This window comes from Pan paniscus, chromosome 5 (genome assembly GCF_029289425.2).
Source record: "Pan paniscus chromosome 5, NHGRI_mPanPan1-v2.0_pri, whole genome shotgun sequence".
NCBI lineage: Eukaryota > Metazoa > Chordata > Mammalia > Primates > Hominidae > Pan > Pan paniscus.
This window is the reverse complement of record NC_073254.2, coordinates 124,794,445-124,821,202: the sequence shown is the minus strand read 5'-3', so window position 1 is coordinate 124,821,202 and position 26,758 is coordinate 124,794,445. Positions and strand designations below refer to the sequence as shown.

The 26,758-nt window shown below is 35.8% G+C and overlaps 1 protein-coding gene across 10 annotated transcripts in view; it reads left to right on the top strand.

Moving 5' to 3' along the window:
* Positions 1-26,758, top strand: part of HACE1 (HECT domain and ankyrin repeat containing E3 ubiquitin protein ligase 1) — a 132,653-nt gene that overhangs the window by 59,076 nt on the left and 46,819 nt on the right. For all 10 annotated transcript variants that reach the window (XR_004672101.2, XM_034962610.3, XM_034962609.3 and 7 more), the window contains 10 exons: positions 4,279-4,375; positions 4,548-4,649; positions 5,614-5,720; positions 10,337-10,487; positions 16,669-17,003; positions 17,504-17,572; positions 17,816-17,903; positions 24,668-24,779; positions 24,875-24,972; positions 25,157-25,244. Coding sequence is in view for 9 of the 10 variants with exons in the window: in XM_034962610.3 (XP_034818501.1) it covers positions 4,279-4,375; positions 4,548-4,649; positions 5,614-5,720; positions 10,337-10,487; positions 16,669-17,003; positions 17,504-17,572; positions 17,816-17,903; positions 24,668-24,779; positions 24,875-24,972; positions 25,157-25,244 (1,247 nt within the window). In the remaining variant the exon portion in view is untranslated. The remainder of the gene's footprint in view (positions 1-4,278; positions 4,376-4,547; positions 4,650-5,613; positions 5,721-10,336; positions 10,488-16,668; positions 17,004-17,503; positions 17,573-17,815; positions 17,904-24,667; positions 24,780-24,874; positions 24,973-25,156; positions 25,245-26,758) is intronic.

Sequence of the window (26,758 nt, the reverse complement as noted above, 5' to 3'; positions counted from 1 at the left end):
TTGGTTCCATTCTCCCTGTCACTTTCAGGTACACCAATCAAACATAGATTGGTCTTTTCACATAGTCCCATATTTCTTGGAGGCTTTGTTCATTTCTTTTTAGTCTTTTTTTCTCTAATCTTGTCTTTTCACTTTATGTCATTAATTTGATCTTCAATCACTGATATCCTTTCTTCCACTTGATCGAATCAGCTATTGAAGCTTGTGCATGCATTATGAAGTTCTCTAGCCATGGTTTTCAGCTCCATCAGGTCATTTAAGATCTTCTCTACACTATTTATTCCAGTTAGCCATTCGTCTAACCTTTTTTCAAGGTTTTTAGCTTCCTTGTGATGGGTTAGAACATCCTCCTTTAGCTCGGAGAAGTTGTTATTACCAGCCTTCTGAAGCCTACTTCTGTGAACTCGTCAAAGTCATTCTCCATCCAACTTTGTTCCATTGCTGGCAAGGAGCTGTGATCAGTTGGAGGAGAAGAGGTGCTCTGGTTTTTAGAATTTTCGGCTTTTCTGCTCTGGTTTCTCTCCATCTTTGTGGTTTTGTCTACCTTTGGTCTTTGATGTTGGTTACCTACAGATTAAGTTTTGTTGTGGATGTCCTTTTTGTTGATGTTGATGCTACTCCTTTCTTAGTTTTCCTTCTAACAGTCAGGTCCCTCAGCTGCAGGTCTGTTGGAGTTTCCTGGAGGTCCATTCCAGACCCTGTTTGCCTGGGTATCACCAGCAGAGGCTGCAGAACAGCAAATATTGCTGCCTGTTCCTTCCTCTGGAAGCTTCGTCCCAGAGGGGCACCCGCCTGTATGAGGTGTCTGTTGGCCCCTGCTAGGAGGTGTCTCCTAGTTAGGCTACACAGGGGTCAGGGACCCACTTGAGGAGGCAGTCTGTCCGTTCTCAGAGCTCAAAGGCTGTGGTGGGAGAACCACTGCTCTCTTCTGAGCTGTCAGACAGTGACATTTCAGTCTGCAGAAGTTATCTGCTGCCTTTTTTTCAGCTATGCCCTGCCCACAGAAGTGGAGTCTATGGAGGCAGTAGGCCTTGCTGAGCTGCGGTGGGCTCCGCCTAGTTTGAGCTTCCCAGTCGCTTTGTTTACCTACTCAAGCCCCAGTAATGGCAGATGCCCCTACCCCCGCCAGGCTGCATGCAGCCTGGCAGGACTATCTCAGACTGCTGCGCTAGCAGTGAGGAAGGCTCTGTGGGCATGGGACCCGCTGAGCCAGGCACGGGATGGAATCTCCTGGTGTGTCGTTTACTAAGACCTTGGGAAAAGCGCTGTATTTTGGCAGGAGTGTCCCGTTTTTCCAGGTAGTCTGTCACGGCTTCCCTTGGCTAGGAAAGGGAAATCCCCTGACCCCTTGAGCTTCCCAAGTGAGGCGATGCCCCGCCCTACTTTGGCTCACCCTCCGTGGGCTGCACCTACTGTCCAACCAGTCCCAATGAGATCGACCAGGTACCTCATTTGGAAATGCAGAAATCACCCGTCTTCTGTGTCGATCATGCTAGGAGCTGAAGACCGGAGCTGTTCATATTCGGCCATCTTGGAATGGGAGTCTTGAGACTAAATTGTTTACTTTTAAAGGTTATAAAACATAAAGGGCAATCTCTGTTTATCTTGCTAGAGCAGCATGATATTGTTGAAGGATTTTGGAGTCAGACTGATGCAGATTCAAATTCTGGTCTGCCATGTAACTTTTCATCTTGAGCAACTCCATTATACTCTTGAGCCATGGTTTTCTCATCTGATAAATTGGGTGAATACTGTTAAAATAAAAATCTTAGAAAAAATAAATTTAAAGTTTATTTAAATGAAAAACAATTCATGAATCAGGCAGCACTCAGAATCAGAAGCGGGTGAGAGAGCTCTTCCCAGCAATTTGTAAGTAATGAGCTTTTGTAGGCTGAATACGGAAGCAAAGTAGAGAAATCACCCGACTGACTACCCTTATGTGTGTGTTTGCCTAATTTGGTCATGATGTGAAGAATTGGCTGTCTGATTCATTGAAACTGCTCTTTGTTGCAAAATATATACTCCCAAGTTAGGTTGAAGTTTGTTACAGAGGAACTCAAAAGTATAGTGACAGTCTCAGGCTAATGGCCTCCTGTTTGCTTAATTTAACAATGCTTATAACAGTGTCAGCATTAAGTCAGACTTTGCACAGAGGATTGAGCATAATGCTTGTTACCTAGTATATCCTAAATAAATTGTGTTTCAGGTCTCTTGTTATTTTCTAGAGTGCAGCGTTGTCTTTAATACTTATTTGTCAAATGAATGGTGTCTGAAATTAAAGCCTATAATACAATTCATTGAATGTATTCAGTACATGTTATAAGACAACTGCCATGCTTGGTGCTATGGAACAAGCCTACTGTCAGGAAGTTTACAATTTAATTGGAAAAAATTGGACACAGGGATATTAAAGAACTGTAAAAGAGATATCATTAAAATTGAACTCAGCAGTTTTATAAGATGGATTCCTCAGAACCTTGGCTACTAGCAAAAGTATCACTATATCCCTAAATAAATTAAGCTCAAGTTAGTTGCTTTTCACTTGGCCTCTATTTTTAGGCATGTTAAAGAATGGAACAGTGTAAATGAAACATTAACCACTGTTAGCTATTGTTTATAACATCTTGACCAACACTTTGAGCTTAATGACAAGCGATGCTTGATGAGGACTTCTTGCTTGATGCCGGTAAAGCTGATTATTGTTGCTTTCAAAGGGATTGCTAATTTATTTTTTGATTTTTCTAGAATAAATTAGATATTATTCTTAAGTTAGGGCTTATTGGTATTAAGGAAGATAATCAGTATAATAATAAAGTATCAAGAGAGTGATAGACGTATAATAACGTTGCAGAGTTTTCTGGCACTAGATTCGTAGTAGGATACTATTAAGTTTTTTTTTTAAAAACTTTAATTCCAATTGGTTTTAAATTATTCTTCATACAGTGCCGTTTTGTGAAAGAGAATGAATAGTGTTTTGTTTTTTAAGTTTCTGAGAAATCTGTGTAGTGTTTTTCTTTGTGAAATGACATGCCTCTTTAGGTAATGTTATTGTGGAAAGAGTATAGGTCTAGAAGCCCAGGTACCTGAGTTCTAGTTTCACCTGTGCTTAGATTACTTGCTTTTCTCATCTACAGAGTTCTTTTTGGATTCATGCTCTTCCAAACTGTACAACTTATTTGGGCATTTCTTTTCTTTTCTTTTCTTTTCTTTCTTTCTTTCTTTTTTTTTTTTTCGAGACGGGGTTTTGCTCTTGTTACCCAGGCTGGAGTGCAGTGGGGCATTCTTGGCTCACTGCAACTTCTGCCTCCCGGGTTCAAGTGATTCTCCTGCCTTAGCCTCCCAAGTAGCTGGGATTACAGGCACCGGCTACCATGCCCAGCTAATTTTGTATTTTTAATAGAGACAGGGTTTCACCATGTTGGCCAGGCTGGTCTGGAACTCCTGACCTCAGGTGATCCACCTACCCCGGCCTCTCAAAGTGCTGGGATTACAGGTGTGAGCCACCATGCCTGGCCCTGGGCATTTCTTAAGAATCAGCCGTTAACATTAATTTCCCTGGAGTGATAGTTACACAATTCTACTTCTACAAGAAGGAGGGCAATCAGGGAATGAGGCATATGGATAGGAGAGTTCATTCTAGGGCAGATTGAATACCTATCTGCAGAAGCCAAACTGAGTGGGTTGATAAAATGAAGATCGAAAGCTAGATAGTATTTTTGGCTAATAACCCCACTTCATGTTCCCTTTTTCCCCAGATTCTCTTACATTGGTTTTACTTTTCTCCTTCCTTCCTTTTAATTTTTTTTTTTTTTACAAAGTATTACAAGTGTGCCATAAAATGTACTTTTGTTCTGACTCTTCAGGTTCTTTTGGATTAAGAAGCCTAGAGACTTGGATGTGTGTGGTAGGAAGAAGGTCAGGCTAAAGTTGCAAATGGTCAAGTTAAGGTGGAGAGAGGGATTAGGAAGTGAATGTAAGAAAAAAAAAAAAAAGCAGAAGCCTGACTAGTAGTTACTTATCCCCAAAATATTATGACTTATTTTAGGAAATGTGACACAAATTCAATTCTAAAATTTAATAGGTCACATTCTGGTCTACGTAGTGAAAGCATGGCTTAACATTGAGAAAAGTTTTTGTGATTATGAAGATGTATTTCACATCCTCTTGTCTTAATTTTTAAAAGTGATACTCTTCCATTGACTCATATTAACTATCCATAATTCATAGAGAAAGACTTTAAAAAGATTGTATTTTTAACTTGTTTCTATTTCCACACAGTCATGGTCAGAGAGATACAGCACAGATCCTACTATTACGAGGAGCCAAATATCTGCCAGATAAAAATGGAGTAACTCCTCTGGATTTATGTGTACAGGTGTGTTTTTCATTTATATTCTGAGCCCCTTATCTTTATAATAGAAACTGGAATGGTAAAAATTATTATTTTTTCAATGAAAGGGTAGGTGCAAAGATTTTTATTGTGTGAAGAATATGAACTTTAAAAGGGACTGTTTTTAAACCTGGATAATTTTAGATCTTGTTTTTAGGGTGGATATGGAGAGACTTGTGAAGTATTAATTCAATATCACCCGAGGCTTTTTCAGACTATTATTCAAATGACACAGAATGAAGACCTCCGAGAAAACATGGTAATGTATTTGTGATAGTAGCTTGTAAATGAAGAAGCTTTATTCCTGCTTAGCATATATGACATTTTACAAATGTGCTTAGCTTAGTAATTTTGCTTATTGTCACAAATATCTTAATAATTAGCTTATCTGCATTATAGGATAAGTGTGAATTAGATAATAATTAATACAGTTTTTGCTAATATTTGGCCATATAAATCTTCTGCCCTCTGGGTCTTTGGTCTCTCCTTAAGATAACTAGAATAGGCTGGGCGTGGTATCTCACGCCTGTAATTCCAGCACTTTGGGAGGCCGAGGTGGGTGGATTGCTTGAGCCCAGGAGTTTGAGACTAGCTTGGGCAACAAAGACCCAGTCTCTTAAAAACAAATTACAAAAATTAGCTAAGTGTAGTGGCATGCATCTGTAGTCTGAGCTACTTGGGAGGCTGAGCTGGGAGGAGGGATTGAGCCCAGGAGGTTGAGCCTGCAGTGAGCTGAGATCATGTCACTGCCCACTACACTCTAGCCTGGGCGATACAGTGATGCTCTGTCTTTAAAAAAATAAAAAAAATAATAATAATATTCCCATGGCAAGAGGAAAAGACGCTGTGGAGGAATATCATTATGATTGGTAATCACTAGTTTACTCAGCTATGTGTTTGTGATAGTTTTAGTCTTAGAAAAATTGCGGAGTTTAAATTTCTCTTTTGTTTTAGAGGTTTAGAATTAAATTTCCAAAACTATACTTGGTGATTTTTAAATTCTATCTATATTTACTATTGTTTTGTAACTGGGTGATTTTCAACAAAGATTTTATTATGTATCATCATATCTCTATATTAGCTTTTAAACTTATGCAAGACAAAATAACTAAAGGACTTGATTTAGACTAATTGGCTTTAAGATACTTAATAGGTACTTAATTGTTTGATAAGATTTAATGGATTACTATGTAATCACATTTTTTTATTTGTAAAAAATTTAGTTACGGCAAGTTTTGGAGCATTTGTCTCAGCAAAGTGAAAGCCAGTACCTAAAGATTCTAACAAGCCTTGCTGAAGTTGCTACAACAAATGGTCATAAACTGCTTAGGTAAGTGTTTCGCAATAAGAGGAAATCAATAGGTAGCAGTGTCTGTTGGCTTCACCTCCTGAGTAGTTTATTCTGCGGGATACCTTTTGTCAGTGATAACGATGTTATAAAAATTTGCTGACTTCTGGTTTGTTTTGTTTGAAAGGACCGGGGTAATCAACTATTGCTAAAGAGATTTTAGTCTCTCTAAAGAGACTAAAAATAGAGCATACTTCAGTGAATTTGGGCATATGTGTCTAGAATTTTGTGAAATGATTACTTACCTAGACATATAAGTAAATGTACATGAAGAAGAATTGAGAAAGTTCAGGAATCTTGACCACTAATTAATAAAATAAAATTAGGTACAAGCTACTGTTTAACCTTTCATTGTACTTTCATGACTCCTTATAAAGTTTTTTTCTCTGACCTGTCCCCCTCAGTTAAGTTCTTTATTATTTCTAAAAGATCCTGTGGTTTTATCATCACTAAGTTCATGGAGTTAATGCCTTATATTACTTGAATTTATATATGAAGTGTTTTCCTGTAGCTACACTTCTTTCTATGTGGCTGGCTACCCCAATTAGGAATAAGCAGCCACTGAGAAATGATTATTGTCTTATTATTTCTTAGCCTGCAAATTTGACCCCCTTCTAATTTGGATGCTTCCCCCTTCATATTATTCGTTTTACTAATTACTTCCACTCTTAGTAGATTGATAGGTCATGATCTTCTCCCATCTCTGTAGTTGCAACTGAAATTTTTTCCACCCAACACCATGCTACTTCTTTAAATCAGCTTTGTTATTAAATTTATTATTCTAGCCATTTGTTTCAGTCTTCTTTGGGACATTTCATGTATTTCAGATCAGAATCACGTTCTGTACTGTTTACTTAAAAGGCCCTTTGCTAGGTTCCTTATGCTTCATGATTCCAAGATCACCTTCTTACGTTCTTTTAACCTTTTAGTCTTTCTTCAGCAATTCTACTCAATATACCATTTGCTCATTTTAAAAATTATTCTATTTCTACCTTTGAGACTACTCATAGACTCTGTCTATAACAGTCACTGAATTCCAGCTTTCCATAATGCTCTTACTTAGTAATTCCCAGTAATCCATGTATTTCATGGAACCCTTGTAAGATTCAGATGTACTAATTAAAAGCATGGGCTTTGGAGTCAGCCAGACTCAGGCTTATATCCAGACATCACCATTTACTGTGTGACCTTAGCAGCTAACTTTTTGGAGTTTCCCTTCAATATCCACCCATCCATCGAATATATATGTGTATATATGTATGTGTATATATGTGTGTGTGTATATATGTATACACACACACACACACACACATACATATATACAATTATTTTTTTTTTTTTGAGACAGAGTCTCGCTCTCACTCTGTTGCCCAGGCAGCACAATCTTGGCTCACTGCAACCTCCGCCTCCCAGGTTCAAGCAATTCTCCTGCCTCAGCCTCCCAAGTAGCTGGGATTACAGGCACACACCACCACGCCTGGCTAATTTTTTGTATTTTCAGTAGAGATGGGGTTTTACCATGTTGCCCAGGCTGGTCTTGAACTCCTGAGCTCTGGCAATCCGCTCATCTCGGCCTCCCAAAGTGCTGGGATTACAGGCGTGAGCCAATGCGCCTGGCCAAATACATATTTTTGAGGGCGTACCATCCATTAGGCCATCTGTGAGGTGATCATGAATAAAACAGACAAGATCTCTATGTTGAAATTACAGTCTAATCAGGATTTTATTGGATTTTATTCCATTTTGTTGGAAACTGGCAATATCTTTATGAGTTGTGAGAGTGAAATAAGATAATTCTGTAAAATGCAAAACAGTGGGTCCAGTATATAGTAGAGGTGATGATGGTTATAATTTTAAGTACCCCTATAATACCATTTAGCCTGTTTTCCTACATTAAAAAACTTGTTTTTTCTTCTTAAATATTTGTCATATTATATATACTTCCACAGTAATTAGAAAGCATTTATGTTTTGATGTATCTATGTTTTTAAGTTTACCTTCATCACTTATTAAGCAGGTACCAAGCTAAGGAGCATTCGAATATATTATTTCATTTATACCTTACAGTAACTTTATAATTTAGATGTTATCTCCATTTTACATGTAAAAAAATTGAAGTTAAATGATTTGCCAAGCTAATAAATAAACCTGGATTTATATCCTCATTAGTAAATAGCAGATTCTAGGTTCTAATCTAGCTTCTAAAAATGACAGGGGTGGTTGGTGGGACAGGAGAAACAGGGTAGGAAAAAGGAACCCATGACCAAAACAATAGTAGTTTTTAAAAAATTACTCTGCTAAACTGTGCTCTCTCACTACTTACGGTGCTACCTTCCAAGTGCTTTATAGAATCTTATTTTTATGGCCATTTTTGGCCTGTAAATATCTCATTGTTGGGGTTGGTAGTGAGTATTGGTTATTAGTTAGAATTTATTGTACTGTAAAAAGGTAATTCTTAAGATGATTTCAAATACAAATTGTTTCCCCCTGCTGATTTATGTTTAATGGTATTTTTGTAGAGTATCTCATTTGTGTTTATTTGTGAATCATTTTATGTTTCTTAACCCATTATGTGAAGTAATGTTGACCCTTGTTTTAATAGAAATTTTCATTAAGAAAATAACTGATTCAAATATATGTTAATTAGTGACAACTAAGGTGTTATCCAGCACACTTTTGGAAAAATTTGTAGCCTATTATCTAACTGATTTCAGGAATATTTGCTAAAGATAATAAACATTTACTGAGGCGTTTGCACATAATGTTATGTTTATATTGAAATGAAATTTTATCGTCCTTTCTGTATATTTATGATTGAAAGTAAAGGTAGTTAACAATGTGGAAATGAACAGAGAAATCATAGCTATATGCTAAGTAAGACACTGAATAAGAATATACCCATATAAACCAAAGGCGAGGATTTTACAATGATAGGGGTTTGAGTTAGGAAATTAATTTTTTTTTTTTTTTTTTTTTTTTGAGACGGAGTCTCACTCTATCGCCCAGGCTGGAGTGCAGTGGCGCGATCTCGGCTTACTGCGAGCTCCACCTTCCGGGTTCATGCCATCCTCCTGCCTCAGCCTCCCAAGTAGCTGGGACTACATGGGCCTGCCACCACGCCCGGCTAATTTTTTGTATTTTTAGTAGAGACGGGGTTTCACCGTGTAGCCAGGATGGTCTCAATCTCCTGACCTCGTGATCTGCCTGCCTCGGCCTCCCAAAGTGCTGGGATTACAGGCGTGAGCCACCACGCCCGGCAAAAGCAACTATTTTAAAGGAAGGGGCCGGGGAAGAAGAGAGCTCCGTGCTTCTAATGAGCAAAGGCAGCAACAACCTTGAGCTTCTGCAGCCCTTGGTATTTATTGGGTAGAAAGAGCAGGGAGGAGGAGCAAATGATTGGTCAGCTGCTTGATTGATCAGAGGTTCATATTATTGCTAACAGGCTTCAGATATACCTAATCACAAGAAACACTTATGCCTGGGTCGTGACTGCCCTTAGCATTCCTTCTGGGTGGCAGACGCAGTTTGTCAGTTTGCCAACATCCTGCATTTATGAGAACAGTTGGCTGTTTACTCATATAGCCTCCAGTGGTATACTGAGTTGATCACGACCTTCACCCTTTTGGCCTCCAACATACAAAGCTAATCCTGCTGTTCTGCGCAGAAGTTCATGCAACTCTTTGCTTTGCTCCGACATTTGTAATACAAGATAACTGATGTTAGAGATTTCAAAATAAAACCACCATCAACCAACAAAAATACTGTGTTTAAAGATATATTATTAGATTCAATACAAATTTAACCTAACTCGTACAGTTTTTCTGTGGAAAGGTAATTATTGGTGTTCATGATGTTGACCAATACCAAGGTACTGTGGGATTCTGAAGGGCTTTCTGATCAGTAAAAGTGAGTTTATGTTAATTTAATATGATCTAGTGTTAATTGAATTTTAGTCTTTTCTTTTTTCATGGTAGGCAAATATTTCCTATATTTGTGTATAGTCATAAGGCAGCCCGTTATGTAGAGAACAAACCTAATGCAGATAGCAGCTTTTAAATTTTTCAATTTGTGAATGTTCTATATGTGAATAATTTGTCACTATTCTGTGGTGGGAAGGGGATATGGGATTATGGATATAGTGGCAGAGTTTAGTTTAGCTTCTTCGTTAAAACAGTTGTGGGTTGGCCTAAGAATATGATGATTTATACCATTGCTTCTCTGTGAAATACAATCAGACTTCTAAAGTATAAATTTAATTTACAAATATACTTCTGAAAGTAAAAATTTAGGAGTTGCCTTGAAGTTGTTGCCACAAGAAACCAACTATTCTAAAGGAGTGATTTTCTTCATGTTTTATGCTTTGATCATTGGTTATATTCTGGGTGCTTAAGAAATAGTAATTCATTTATATGCAAGTTAAATAATGTAACTTCCTGTTAAACTATTCTATCTCCTATCATGATAGGAAAGGAATTGTACTCCAGTTACATTATAATATGAAACAGATGGTCAGTGGGATGAAAATGTTTTAAAATAAGTATTTTAATATGTAATTTGTTTTACTCCATCTAATCTCATATTTTAATTTTTATTTTCAGCCTCTCTAGCAATTATGATGCTCAAATGAAGAGCCTTTTAAGGATTGTGAGAATGTTTTGTCACGTCTTTCGAATTGGTCCATCCTCCCCCAGTAATGGAATTGATATGGGCTACAATGGGAATAAAACTCCAAGAAGCCAGGTGTTCAAGGTGAGAAAAGTATATGGCATTGTTAGGAAGATAGACGTAAAAGAGATGAATTTGACAAAGCATGCATTCATTAATCAGAAAGCTCATGAACAGGTTGTAAGTTTGGTTTATACCCATATCACTTTCAAAATTAGGCACACCTTTCTCCTCTCAACTCTGTCTAATCAACAGCAAGTTGGTGAGCTTTCTGTATTTTTCTTACAAATAAAATTTTTTATTCCATTGGTGTTTTATTCTAATGGTAGAGATATTTAGTGTTTAAAATTAATTTTATTAAATTATAGGTTTTTAATGTAGTATGCAGCCAGCATGCTTTTGAAAGAAATGTATTTCTTATTAGTAAGGAAATAAAATGCACAGTTTTTATTTAGATTTTAATATGATATGTGTGTTAGATGTGTGTCTGTATGTGTTTTCAAAGTAAGGTACTTTCATTTACTGGGTTTGCTAACAGTTAATTCCTGAGATAACTGCAAGGAAGAGTTGTTGAGATATTTTCTTAAAATATTTTGTATTGCTTCAGCTGCCTTTCTAAGCACATATGGATGAAGTCCTTGGAAGATTCATGTAAAAACCAAGGGAGTGTTGCTACTCATGTTAAATTATAATTTTATGAAGTAAACAAAATGAATAGGACTATAATTGCTCTTGTTAATGTTTTTTTGGTTGACATTTTAAAGTAACAGATTTTAGAAAAATGTGTAATTTAATAACTTTGTGTTTTTTATTTATTCATGTATTTATTTTTTGAAATGGAGCCTCACTCTGTTGCCTAGGCTGGAATGCAGTGGCACAATCATGGTTGACTGCAGCCTCTACCTCCCTGGGCTCAGGTGATGCTCCCACCTCAACCTCCCCAGTAGCTGGGACTAGAGGTGCATGCCACCATACCTGGCTAATTTTTGTATTTTTTGTTAGAGATGGGGTTTTGCCATGTTGCCCAGGCTAGTCTCGAACTCCTGGGCTCAAGCAGTCTGTCTGCCTCTGCCTCCCAAAGTGCTGGGATTGCAGGCGTGAGCCACTGCACCCAGCCAACTTACATTTCTTTAAACAATGGTTTGAGTATAAAATATAGGTTATTTATCAAAAAAGTGATATAAATGTTTTTATGTGCCACTTCCTTGAAAACTAGTTAGGATTGAAAGCTTTGCTGTCTCTAAAATTCAAAGCTAAACTAGTGTCCTATACTAAATGGTTCTTTCCTTACATGGAAAATTTTTGCAAAAAGATAAAAATAAAGTTTGCAAGAACTTTGACACTAGTAGATTAATACTTAGAATAGATATGGTAGTCTTTTAGAAAGGTTATGTATGAATGTCTGTCCATCTGTTTTACTCTCTTTAAAAAAATCAGTCTAGGAAGGAAAGTTTTTAGCCATATATGTACGTGTGTGTGTGCACGTTGAGTGTGTATTTTTGTTTTCTTTTTTTTTTTTCTTATTGTGCCACCTCCTGGAAGAATGAAGTTATGCATTCTTGTAATTCATGTGGCTTTTCATGTACCACTTCCTTGAGCTCTAGTTAGGAGTGACGACTTACTGTCTTTGTAAAATTTTGATCTACATTATTGACCTACTCTTTTTGTCAGGGCTGTTTTAAGCAAGCTTTACTGCTTCAAACGTTCATATCACACAAAGTTGTTTTTAATGTGTTCTGGCGTGGCTCACTTTGTTAGTGACGGAATCTACCCATGATTTGACTTTGACTCATACTTTCTACTCATCAGTAATGATGAATATAAAATCAAATCAGGTATAGATGTGGTCAATATTATTCAATTTGGGTTAGATTATATTTAATTTTATCTGATTTCTTTGGTTAAAATTTCGATCTGCTACCTGTTAGCTAATATCAGAAAATATGTGTTAAGTAGCCTCTCTATAGGTGATTTAAATGATTTAAATATTGATTTAAATGTTAGTGTTCTACCTACACAGTCAATACAGACATAATAGAGTAGAAAAGGATATCTGTTTTTCCTTTTTAGCTTATGTTTAAAAAATAGAACCCAGACTTTATGTTTTGTCATGTGTCTATGATATATATATACTTTCTTATTTCAAGAATTTTGTTGGTATCTTTGTTTCATTTTTTTAAGGTGGTGCTTTCTACAGCATTGACAACTACTATTTCTTCTCATCACTTATTTTCTCTTAAATTTTGAACTTCCATTTTGTAAAACACTAATTGTAAAACTCAGCTAGTTTTTAAACACATTAATAAGTATTAACTGTTAAAGAATTTATTAGTCTCTTTTCATTCAGTTTTATGAATGAAACATGGAATCTTTGGGGATTGGCAAAATGATCTGCCCTTCCATTTACAAGGATAAAAATAGAAACTGTACATTGTCATCCATGGGAATCAGATCTCCTGTTCATTGTGGGGGTGATTTCAAGTAAAAATCTTTGCTAGTTACTGAGTTGCTGTGATGTTAGACTGGAAATACCATTTTAATTCTTACCACATTTTGTCTGAGGTAGCAATTGATCCCTAATTTCCATTTCATTAACAAGGTACTCTAATGCTACTTTATTGTTCAAATTAACTAATGGGTTTTCCATTAAGAATGAGTGGGTTTATAGGCCATGTGTTTTTAGTAGGTGAAATTGTTTAACATCCTGTTATTAGTTTTCTGATTTATTTTAGAAGTTCTTCAAGTTAGTCTTAACACGTAGCCATTCTTTCAGCATTAAGAGATGTTTATCTAGTGCCTTGGGAACTTTGGAGCATTTGAAGGAGAAGATCATTTTTATTTTTGAAGCACAGTGAACATGGGGAAGACAATTTAGGCTTCCTGAGTCTTGCTGTGTTCTTTTTTTGTGAATAGTAAGCTGTGACTATTAATGGTTTCATAGACTTACAATTTGGAAATTTTGGTAACCAAGAAAGATTGTGAAACTTTTAACTTCAAGATCTTATCTTGTGGGTTGTGGCATTTGACATTAGGTTAAGAATAGTCAGACTAACAGGATATCAATGTACTATGAATGAACATTAAGTTAATAATACTTTTCTGCCAAATTTATTCCTCATTTCAGCACTTCTTGAAATTTTAAAAAATCATTCAGTAAGCTCGAGATTGTATATTTTGAAATACGACTTAAAATGCTTATAAATCATGTATGATTGTCATATCATTGTTACTATATGTAGAATATAATTCTTCGGTAAGGATCACTCAATAATAATGAATGAAGCAGTATTTTCACAGTACCAAGAAACCTGCTAATATTTTCAGTAGTAATTAACTCATTGTTCGGTAACAATTGGTATGTATGGTGTTTCTTATTTAATGTATTTTATTATTTATGAATATAGAAAGTATCAGATATAGTATGCAATGGTTTATTTTTAATTTTAAAATTTATTTGAATCCTTTTTGTTGGTGGCTGCTACCATAGTTAGAAATTAAAGTTATTTTCATAGTATTCTTTTTTGTGATTGAAGAATGAATTTTCTGAATAGATCTTCAAAGAGAAAACTTCCTAGGTAAACTCACCTCAAGGTTGGGATTTAGTTTTAATGTATGTATGATTGAAGAAATAAAAGGTAAGAAAAGAGAGAAAAGTAAAGAAAGGTCCAATGTGGTGTATTACTTATTTTTTTTCTCATTCTTCTAATTATTTGCTGTGTTCCTTTATTAAAAACTCTGGCTTTTCGACATCTTTGTTGTCACTTTTACACATATCCATTTTTTTTTCTTTGGTGTTATTTCTGCACCACTGAAAATTTGTCTTTCATTTTTTACACATTGTCAGTATTTGAAAATAGGATCCCTGTTGGTTTAGACTCAGTGCTCATCTGCATGATCAGCCTGTGTCATTTCTTGCCTTAGGCCTTACCTCCTTTCAGTGTGTTGATTTTCTAGGTTTTATCTTTTCTCATTTAGAGGCCAATTATTCTTTTTTCTTTTTGTTTCAAGCAGTTTTATATCACCACCTGTTCTTTCCATTTCAGAAGTTCATTTTCTGATATAAAGCTAAATAGTTTTGCTGACATAAGTTCTTTTCATCTTCTACAGCAGGTTCAGTGTTTTGCTCATAAAGAGAAACTATAGTTTCAACTTGGATCATGATTAGAATTTTCAGTGAAGGTATCTGTCAGTATTTATGGCAGCTGGGTGCTTCTTGCCCTTCTTTAAGCAGTTCAGGGACTCCAAATCTGTCAACCGTTGTGAGTATGGAAGAGCCCTCATTACGGGTGAGAGAGATGCTTACTTTAACTTCAAAGGAGGGTATAATTTCTCTTAAAAAAGGAAACATTGTACTTAACCCGACTACCTAGTGCATAGTACTGGTTGAGTGAGTGAACTAGGTTTTTGTTGATTGTAGTAGTGGTGGTTTTGTTGGTTTTGTTGTGTTTTTCTGCTTTTTGGTTGAACGTGTAAATGAAGGCCTGAGGTGATTTAATTATTTGCAAATTCAGTAAGTAAAATATTTTCAAAAAGAGAATATTACGGAAATCTGAAGAAAGGCTGAAAGTGGCAGTGAAGGTATTTGTTAGATAATAATTGGGAAGAATTTCCTGGCAGAATAGTTCAAACATTTTCTAAGGTTCCAAATATGGTTGTATAATCTCCTTCCATGGCGGTCTTTAAAAGAAAGATTATTTCTTTCCTTGAAATATTTTAAAGGTGAGTCTTTCTGTAGCACATGGTGTAGTTTGTAGCATTCTGTAATCATGTCAGATTCAAAAAGTGAGATTAACTTTTATATTTATTTGCAGAAGGATAGCTAATCATTCTCAATAAGAATATTTAAAATAGTGTAGGATGAAGGGATTGTTTAACCACTGTACCACTTATAAACTATTAATCTTTATTTGGGATTAAAAATATCCTAGCAGGTTTTTTTTTTTTTTTTTTTTTTTTTTTTTTTTTTTTTTTTTTTTTGGAGACAGTATCTCACTCTTTCACCCAGGCTGGAGTACAGTGACATGATCACAGCTCACTGTAGCCTTGACTTCCGAGACTCAAGCAATCCTCCCCCTTCAACCTCCTCAGTAACTGGGACTACAAGTGCATGCCTCTGTACCCAGCTAGAATAATAATAGGAAATAGTTTATTCTCTCCTCATCTTTTTTTTTTTTTTAATAGAAAGGTGTTAATCTTTACTTGGAATTAAGAATTTGCTACTCAGTATTTTTTTTTTTTTTTTTTGAGATGGAGTCTCGCCCTGTCACCCAGGCTGGAGTGCAGTGGTGTGATCTCAGCTCACTGCAACCTCTGCCTCCTGGGTTCAAGTGATCGTCCTGCCTCAGCCTCCCGAGTAGTTGGAATTATAGGTGTGTGCCACCATGTCTGGCTAATTTTTTGTATTTTTAGTAGAGATGGGATTTCAATTCACCATGTTGGCCAGGCTGATCTCGAATTCCTGACCTCAAGTGATCTACCCACCTCGGCCTCCCAAAGTGCTGGGATTACAGGCGTGAGCCACCATCTCTGGCCTGCTAGTCAGTATTTTAATAGAAGTTTGGTAATTGTATCTCTTGTTTTAAAAAAACACTAATTATTAGAAATGGATTGTGTCTGTAAGTGTATGTATATACATAAATATGCCACATTTTATAATTTCTTGTCAAAAATTATCCAAATTCTAGGAATTATATGTAATGAAAGGAGCACAGTAAAAAAGCTGTTCATTAGGTTCTTTAGGGATTCTCATTTTTTAATTGAAAAAAGACATTTGTTTAATTGAAAGTTGTTGACATTGATCATATTAATACAGAAAATGTTGAGTGATTATACTTAGGGGTTCTCATTTTTTAATTGAAAAAATCTTATTTGTTTAATTGAAAGTGTTGACATTGATCATATTAATACAGTAAATGTTAAGGGTGATTATATATAGTAGTAATGTGTGCTTTTAAAACTAAACATTTGAAAATTAAAAGAAGAAAGATTGTGAATTTTTTGTTAGATTTAGTTTTTCCTTTTTATTACAAGGAATACATACATACAAATTAAATTATTGCCGTAAATGAAGAAATTGTCATTTATGTAGCATTTGTATAATTTTATTACTTACCTTTAGGCATTACTATCACGTTAACTTGGGAAGATAGAAATGACTAGAGTAAATTTTCTCTTTTATAATATTTGTCTAGTTGTGTTTTGTTTGTTTTTTTTTTAATCCTGTAGTTTAAGAATGATGTTTAAAAAACACTTTTGTTTCTCTCAGCCTCTGGAATTGCTTTGGCACTCGTTAGATGAATGGCTAGTTTTAATAGCCACAGAATTGATGAAAAACAAAAGAGACTCAACAGAGATCACTTCTATTTTACTGAAACAAAAAGGCCAAGATCAAGATGCTGCTTCCATTCCTCCATTTGAACCTCCAGGACCTGGGAGCTATGAAAATCTGTCCACTGGCACAAGGGAATCTAAACCAGATGCTCTTGCAGGGAGACAGGAAGCCAGTGCAGATTGTCAGGATGTTATTTCTATGACAGCTAACCGGCTAAGTGCTGTCATTCAAGCTTTTTACATGTGCTGTTCTTGTCAGATGCCTCCGGGGTAAGAAAGTTTTGGCTTATTATTTTTTTTTTCTCTGATAGATGATGAAAAGCAGTGATACTTTTGTAATTTCAAAAACAACAAATAATAATTTGTTGATTTGAAGTTTTCTCCTTGTTTTAAGATACTCATACTAATCTAGATCTAGTAGGGAATATTTAAATATTAAGCAGTATATATTATTACTTTGTAGAATGGTGAATGTCACCTTGTATAGGATCTCTTAATTATGTATTTGAAATGTGTAGAGCAGAAATGCACCAAATTTCAAGATTTTTTAAAAGTCACTTGTTGATATCGTCTGCTGATGAGAAGTTAGAATCATTTTACAAATTGGCTAGGGATACTTCAGTTTCCTAAACTTACAAAGAAGATTCAAAACCAAATTCTTTTTTTTTTTGGTTTAGAAGCCAGTCCAGTTCAATATATATTTATCAAGTTTGCTATATTATATCACAAACTTTTGCCTGTGTATTCTGATTGATATTTACCCCCCACAGAATGACTTCACCTCGTTTCATTGAATTTGTCTGCAAACATGATGAAGTTTTAAAATGCTTTGTTAATAGGTAAGCTTTCTGGGTTTGTGGAGTACCCTGCTAGCCTTTCCTCTCTTTACTTACAGTTTCATCTAAACAGAAAAAATACTATTTCTCATACTATTCAAAATATGCTCAATAACAAATGAAACTTTAATAGATATGGATTATTATGTGTTTTTCTTCTGTTTCAGTGTCAGTGTATCTGAATTTGCATTTCACTTAATGCTACTCATTCTTCCTGTCCATTTAAACAAAATATTTTTCTTTTAGAAATCCCAAAATTATATTTGACCACTTTCACTTTCTCCTTGAATGTCCTGAGTTGATGTCAAGATTCATGCATATCATAAAAGCACAGGTAGAAATTTTTCTTCATCTTTTTAGTCTATCTAATGAAATTAATTTCTAAAATTCTAATATTGTTTAGTGGAATAATTATTACACTTCAGACATTCTATTGTAAGAGGAATGATTGCATGTTACTTTAATATGAGGAGTAAGTTTTCTTCAAGAAATATGTACTGAGTGCCTACTATGTACAGAGGTCTGTACAAAAACAACAGAACACATTGCCACATTGCCTGAAAGGAGCTTAATGAAACTCTTTAGTTCTATAACGCTGATTGTCCTTTTGAAAAGGATTTTAGCCCCCAAATACATTTGGGAAATTACATAACATATGCCCTTTGGAAATTTATAAATCACATTGGCACATGTTAAAAGGCTTTGAGAAGCCCTTTAGTAAAAATAGTGATTTAGCTTTGTTAATCCTCCTAACTTATTTGACCTGACCACCTTTCCCCTACCAGATGTGTACCTGTTCATTCCATACATCTCATGTTACATGAAGCTAGCTGGAGGAAAGCTTGTTTTGCTCCTTACCAGCTATGTGAACTTTGGGCACGTTTCCTAATATCCTTGAGCCCTTGGTTTCTTCATCTACAAAATGGAGATAACGACAGCAGCCTCATAGAACTATTGTCCAGAATAAATTGTCAAGAATGACTGTGATATATGCTCAATAAATGGTAGTTGTTTTGGAGATAGAAAACTTACTTCCTTTCTCTAAGAGGATTCTAATTCAGTCTGGCTGGGGAGATAATAAACATAGGTATAAAATAGTAACTACAACATAACCTGGATCTTTAGGAGTTTAAGGGAGGAAGAGCTGGCTCTGGCATCTGTAGTCAGGGGACATTTCAGAGGAGGCAGATTTTAAGTTACCTTGAGAAAGCTTGAAAAACTATGCAACATTTTGATGGGAGTAAACAAAGAGGGAGAACTTTCTAGCCAGCATGTGGGCTGGAGCATGTAGACCGAAAAGTATGTAAAACTGCAGTATTGCAGCAGAAATTTTGTGTTGATAGGAGCAAGATAGAGTTCTGGAAAGGTAGATTGAGGTCATCCAATGATGAGCCTTGATTTCCAGATTGAAGAATTTTCTTCGTTTGCTAGGCTCTTAGGAGCCACTGATACCCTTGCTTTAGGAGAATGGCATAATTCTGGCAAAGTTTTAGAAAATAATTTGCCAGATATGTAGGACAGACTGTAGGCAATGGTTTGGTTAGTAGTTGTAAGATAATAAATATGATAAGTGGTTTTTAATGTCTTTAGGGACACTTGTCCTTTCAGAAGTTAAGCTATGAACTAATTTTTATAAAATTATACATAAGTATATAGAGGGATCTTTTGACATCTGTTTAATAATGATAATGTGAAAGAGAAGGCAGTAATAATGACTTACATTTACTGATTTTAGGTCAGGTACTATGTATTTGCTTCTATGAATGACTTTATTTTCTTAACCATTGTATAAGATGGCTACTCTTTTTTTTCTAAGCTGAAGTGGTTAAGTAACTTGTTTAAGTCATTCTGCTACTAAATGGGAGAACCAGAATTTAAAAGTCTGTCTGGTTCTCAAGTTCAATTTCTTTCTTTCTTTTTTTTTTTTTGACACAGGGTTTTACCTGTCACTCAGGCTGGAGTATAGTTGATCTCAGCTCACTGCAACGTCTGCCTCCTGGGCTGAAGCGATCCTCCCAGCTCAATCTTTCAAGTAGCTGGGACTACAGGTGCATACCACCACACCTGGCTAATTTTTGTGTTTTTTGTAGAGACGGGATTTTGCCATGCTGCGCAGACTGGCCTTAAACTCCTGAGCTCAAGTGATCCACCTGCCTTAGCCTCCCAAAGTGTTGGGATTATGGGCATGAGCCACCACACCCGGCCAAGTTCAATTTCTTAGCCTACACTATATGATACTGTTCTGGGGCAAATGAGATAATAGGTGGAAGAAGATTTTAGTTTTTGAGAGATAGTCTGCTGTTTTTAATATAGGTTGGTGCAAAAGTAATTGCGGTTTTTGGCAGTTACTTTTAATTGCCAAATTAAAATTGTCAAATTAAAATAGCAAAAACCGCAATTACTTTTGCACCAACCTAATACTGTCTCTGCTTTTTACTTTCTATTCCTTCTTCCCTTCCTGGACAATTTAGTCAAAAAGCATCTGTATTAGGTATCCACTTTCTTGACCCAGAGAGGGAGGTGTTTGTTGCCTGACTAGGGTGAGGAGGGTGTCTACATGTGTAGTGGTGGCCTAGTGTGGGGTTTTGGAGTTTGGATGTGATTAAGAAGTGTGTCTGTGTAGAAGAGGGTCCCAGTGTGAGTCATGTGGGTTAGAGTGGCATAAGGAGGATGTCCATGTTGGCGGTGGTTGCAGCTGATCTGTGCTGTCTGATGGAGCCTCAGTGGGGTGCAGGGGCCATGTCAGTGATTGGAGATTGGTTACATACCAAGGGAGTGGGGTTGCAGGTTGATCAAATAAGCAAGTATGAGAGTCTAACTTCTCGTTGTTGGAGAAAGGAGTTACAAAATGGAGGAAATTAGAAGGAACCTTGTGTTGAATTGGAGTTACCAGTTTGAATTTAGTTTTAAATTTACATAGATACATGTAGCAAACCTGGCACCTAGCTCTTGGTCTCTCAGTGCCATTCTCAATGAACCAGGGCTCCTTGGAGAAATGGCTAATTCCAGGGCTAGATCAGGGAAAGTATAAAATAAGCCTGCAACATCTTATTGTGTAAGAAAGTAAGGAAGTGTTCAAAGACTGATGGGGTTATGTTAACATGACTCAGAAGACAGCTTGAATGGACTCCCACTACCAAATTTGGAAGAATTTGAGCATCAAAATAAATAATGATGGCAACATAAACAGGAATCTATGAGTCTGTGCTGAAAAAAGTTAATGAATAAATGGAAAGTCTGATGAAGGGTAGGATGATTACACAGTCTCAGATTATCTCCCAACAGAATAATTGCAAAGAGAAAAAGGGTGCCTTACAGTAGAGAAGCTTAGCAGTGATCAAAGCAGACATAGCAGTGTGCCAGCTGATAGGATGCTCTGAGGACAACATGGCATCACTTCTGTGGTATTCTTGCCAAGGATACACACCTTAAATCTAATCAGGAGGAACCATCAGACTAAATACAGTTGAGGGACATTCTACAAAATTAACTGACCTGCAGTCTTTAAAACTATCAAGGTTATGAAAATTAAGAAAACATTGAAGAAATGTACCAGAGTGAAGGAGACAGGACAGGACAATTAAAGGCAGTTCATGAATCATTTTGCAATAAGAGGACATTATTAGAAAATTGGCAAGACTTGAAATGGGATCTGATGTAGTAGTGTTATCAGAGTTAATTTCTGATTTTGATGGTTGTTATCTAGTTATAGAGGAAAATTCCCTTGTTTGTAGGAAATAAATGCCTAAGTGTTTATAGGGGACTGGACATTATATTGGCAACTTGCTCTCACATCAGAGGAAAAAAAAATACTTTGTACTCTACTGTACTTAGAAGTTTTCTGTAACTTGGAGTTTGTCCTCCTCTAGAAAGTTAAAAAGAACAACTACCTCTGCTAAGGGATTGACTTCTTCTTCTGTTGGTGGTTTTCAGGTGGCCAGTAGTTAAAGGGAGAAACATTTTGTATTGCTGTACAAATGCTATTAAGAGGAGCCTCTATAATCAGTCCTGTTTTGTGAATTATTTATGGAAATGCAGGTACTCTAGAAAGTTTACATACAAAAATGTACCATTTGGCTGTGTAGGTGTTTGTGTGTGTGTGTGTGTGTTTGATCTGATTGTATTAGCTTTTGAAGGTAGCAGTTTGTACCTTTTAATGTTCCACTTGAATTACTTGAAAAGGTTCCATTTGTTTTTATTTCTTGGTTCACATTTCATAGATAAATGATATAGTTTAATATCTTATAATGGGCAGTAAGTTTTCTTTTAAATAGTTATTGACAATAATTTTAACATTGCTGTGAATGACAATAAGAACAATATTTATTGAGCATTCTAGGTATTGAGTATTAGAGCATTAGTATAAATGCTTTTAATGTATTTTTCTCTTTGGTAAAATGGGGACAAAAGTTCCTTTTTCTCATAGTGTTGTGAGGGTTGTATGTGGTAATGCATTGTAAAGTGCTTCGAAAAGTACCTGGCTTATAGGTGCTTAATAAATGATTGCTAATTTATTATTATGATTATTATAATTATCATAATTATGTTCTTTATTTGAATTATTTAATTTAATCCTAACAGTTAGCTCTTGAAGTAGGTATATTCTTTTCTCTGTTTTACAGATGAGAAAACTAAAGTTCTGTGAGGATTAATAATTTCCTTAAGATAAGTCTAGTAAGTCACAGAGTGAGGATTTCAAACCATGTTTATCTGACTTCAAAGCCCATACTTAAATAATTGCTTCTGTGTAATGTTTTTTCTCTCCTCTTAAACCAAACTTTTAGAAATAGTCAGCATTAGAATTTCAAGTACTTTATATTCCAGCTTGTTAACTGAAAATGAGATATTTAATTTATATGCACAGTAATGCATATAACATATAACACCAGTGCTTTATAAAAAATGTGGAAGACTGTTAGAAGTATGGACAAAATTACACATTTAACTTTAAAAAGGTAGCATTTATTCTTTTCTTACTGAAAGCAAATATTAAAAGGCAGAAGTTCATCTCTCATCAATCGTATTGTTTTTATTAAGAATTAATAACAAGTGATATTTGAATCTTTTAAAACAAACCTATTTAATTTAGCTCAGATGAAGAAATTTATTGGTGTCCTAAAAGCCACCCGGAAGATAACCTTTTTGTGGTGTTGGATGGTATTTATCATATTTATCTCTTGAAACTCTTAGCTTTTGTGATGGTATTGCACCACCTTGCTTCTCCTTTGACTTTTCTTGCCGTCTGTATCATTTGCTAAGCAAATTCTCAGTCATGACTTGTGATCATAAACTTCTTTGTTCTTGGTATTTGTTCTCTGTATCTTTCATCTCTTGAACCTTATCCTGTCTCCAACTTTACCTTTGTTCATGGCTTTATTTTCAGTGTCTCAGCTGCATCACTGTCCAGTATCTCCTCCTAAATCCCTAATAGTTACACCCCACTATATCTTTAAACTCACGATACATAAAATCTTACTCATATTTCCACCAGTACCTTCTAGGAGTGTGGGGGTAGGTTATGGGGAAAGGGCTTTTCCACTTTAAGTTATTTCTATTCATAAGTTCTATCTTGCAGAGATCTTACCTTACTTTTTTTTTTTTGTAGAGATAAGGTCTCACTTTGTCACTCAGGCTGGAGTGACAAAGTGAGCACACTACAATTATAGCTCATTGCAGCCTTGAACTCCTGGGTTCAAGGTTTCTCCCACCTCAGCCTTCTGAGCAGCCAGGACTGTAGGCACATACCACTACGCTTGGCTAATTAAAACATTTCTTTTTTTTTGGTAGAGACAGGGTCTCACTGTTGCCCAGGCTGGTCTCAAACTCCTGGGCTCAAGCGATCCTCCTGCCTTGGCCTCCCAAAGTGCTGGGATTGCAGGCATAAGCCACCATACCCAGCCTCTTCTCTTACTTTTAATGCTTATTCAAAGAAGTAGTATCTCTCGGATTGGCTTCATTGTTCCTCTTTGCTACCACGACCAGGACTTCTATAGCTCATGCTTCATTGTTGAGAAATTGATATTTTATATATATATATATTGTGTTACTCTGTGTTAGTCACATCTCTTTAACTCTATTAAACAGTTTTTAGCAAGTTCTTGGAGTTTTTACTGCTCTTATGTTACATGCAGTGTTGGTACATAGTAAGTACTCAATACTTTCTGATTAATCAAAAATTGTAGATAACTCACAGTTTGCTTACCTGGCAGATGAACAAAAGGGAGAGACTCTCTTTGCTATTCAAGAGATCTTATTCTTCAATTTTTAGGGTGGAGAATGGGAAGGGATAACAAATTACATTCCAGTTTCTGCATGTATTCTAAAGGATAGAAGTAAGAATAAAGTTAGGAGTAAGAGGCCGGGCGCAGTGGCTCATGCCTGTAATCCCAGCACTTTGGGAGGCTGAGATGGGTGGATCACCTGAGGTCAGGAGTTCAAAACCAGCCTGGCCAACATGGTGAAACCTCTCTCTACTAAAAATACAAAAATTAGCCAGGCGTGGTGGTGCGTGCCTGCAATCCCAGCTACTTGGGAGGCTGAGGCAGGAGAATCACTTGAATTCAGGAGGCAGAGATTGCAGTGAGCAGAGATCGTGCCACTGCACTCCAGCCTGGGCAACAGAGTGAGACTTTGTCTCAAAATGACAACAACAACTACAACAATAAACCAAAATAAATAAATAAGATTAGGTGTAAGAGATTATTTTCATGAAAAATTAAATGGAACATGCAACGTAATTTTTCTGGGTGTGAAAATTCATTGTAATAAGGCTTGGATTTAAAAGAAATTGAGAATAAATATATTCAATTACATGTCTGATATTAAGTTCTGAGACATAACCAAATTTATCAAGTCTTTTGTGTTGAAAATGTAGGAATTAAAAAAAATACATTTCTCTAGGTAGTCAAACTATTTCAGCTAAGTTCTGTCTTTTTGTAAATAGTTATTGAAATGTTCAAACATTACCCATTAACTCCTTATTGTAAATAAAGATCTAAGAATGATTATTTGTAGAAAAGGCATTTAGCAAGCTAGTAAATCTGATAATTAGATGACTGATACACTGCTAACATATTTTACTCTTATTTTTTGAGCTAGCCTTTTAAAGATCGCTGTGAATGGTTCTATGAACATTTGCATTCAGGACAGCCAGATTCAGACATGGTGCACAGGCCAGTGAATGAAAATGATATCCTGCTGGTTCACAGAGGTATGCTTAACAAAGAAACTGATATATGTGTGAAGCACAAAGTGCTTTTTATTGTAAATTTTAATATGTAAAATTAACCAATGCTACATATTTAGATTCTATTTTTAGGAGTAGCTGTGAAGTTGTGTCAAAAGCAAATTGTGCAAAGCTAAAGCAAGGGATTGCTGTACGGTTCCATGGAGAAGAAGGCATGGTGGGTATAAAAGAAGATGATATAGAAATCACTGTATGTAAAGAAAGATTGAAATGCCTTTTGAATAAAGTTTAATATTTAGTTGATAAAGGAAGAAACTTTATGTTTAAATTTTGTTATTTAGAAAAAAATTTCCCAATATAACATATTTCTGTTGATGCTTAATTTTATTTCTTGAATTCAGGGTCAAGGTGTTGTGCGTGAGTGGTTTGATATTCTGTCCAATGAGATAGTCAATCCTGATTATGCATTGTTTACCCAGTCAGCTGATGGTAAGTTGTACAGTCTAGATGACTTTTTCTGCAACTTGTCACATTTTTCACACTATTTCAGTACATTTTATTTTTGATTTCCACAGCAGACCTGTGAGCTAGGTGGGATATTCTTATTTTATAGATGAGAAAACTGAAATTCAGAGTTTTTATCTGCATTCACACAGTTAATAAGTAGTAGAATCATAAGTGGAACCTGACTCAGTCTAACATTTGTTCCTCTAAACAGTTGGTTCCCAAATGCTTGTCTCAAGGACTAGTGTTGGCCCAAAGGAGGTTTCTTATCAGTCCTTTGTAAAATAAAACTAAATTTGTTCAATTTAAGGATTATCCTTGAGTCTACATTTTTTGAATTAAATGTTTTATTTCATAAATTAATGGTGCTTGTAGATGGCCTTAAACAAATAAAAGTCTCTATTTGGAAAAATAAAAATTTGCTAACTCTATTTGAGTTTCCAAGTTTTAAAATATATTGGTTAGGAAAACCCAAGTCTAGAAATCATGATATAAAATTTCAACTCTTAATCTATTTATGTATACTAACTTTATTTTCAGTCATTTTGAGAGATCAAGACCTGGCTACTATAAAGCTCTTATTTAACCATGTAAAACAGATAATTAACTCTCCTTGTTGAAATGGTGCTTGTGCCCTATAGAGTCGTAATTTGCTGTTGTAGACTAAATGGAATTAGTTATCACCTCATTTGTGTGAGGCATATTTGAGAGCTCTCTAACTTAATAAAGACATATTCCAAGTGAAGGTGGGATTTCAGTTTTCAAATGCTTTGCACAGTCGCTTGTTTTTCCTAAAAATCTTTTCTCTCCCCAAATGTTTACATTCTTTTATCAGGAGAGAATGCTTCATTAATTGTAGCTTCTGATTGCTTCCAACCAAACTAGCAGCAAATCCCTATTTGATCAGAAGGATGATTTTAGGGGAGGCAAGTGGGAGTGGGCTGCAGTAGAGCTAGGCAGCTGCAGGCATTCATCCCTGTGATGGGCTTCGTGGATAGACTTTGAGTATTTGAAATTACGTAGGAACATGGAACTGCCTGCTTTAACTCTGTAACCTTTAATTCTTTGCTCTGAGGTGAATTTGGTGTCTTTGTGAATGACGAGTTCAGTGAAGTCATGAGTTTAATTATTTAGGCCTAATCTTTGAAGCTAGATCTAGCATTGTATTTTAGACTTATTTCTTCTCTTTATATCCTTTATTCTAAGTCTACTTAGCTTAATATCTGAAAAACAGATTTGGTGTGGAATCATTAGTTGAGGTACTTCCTTAATGTTACAGATTTATAGCAGAGCAAATGTTGAAGTACATAGACCCATAAAGTTTTTTTTTTTTTTCTTTGAGACAGAGTCTCGCTCTGTCACCCAGGCTGGAGGGCAGTGGCGCAATCTTGTGTCACTGCAGCCTTGACCTCCCGGGCTCAAGGGACCCTCCACCTCAGCCTCCCGAGTAGCTGGTATGGCTGAGGTGGGAGGATCACTTGAGCTGGGAGACGAGCCAT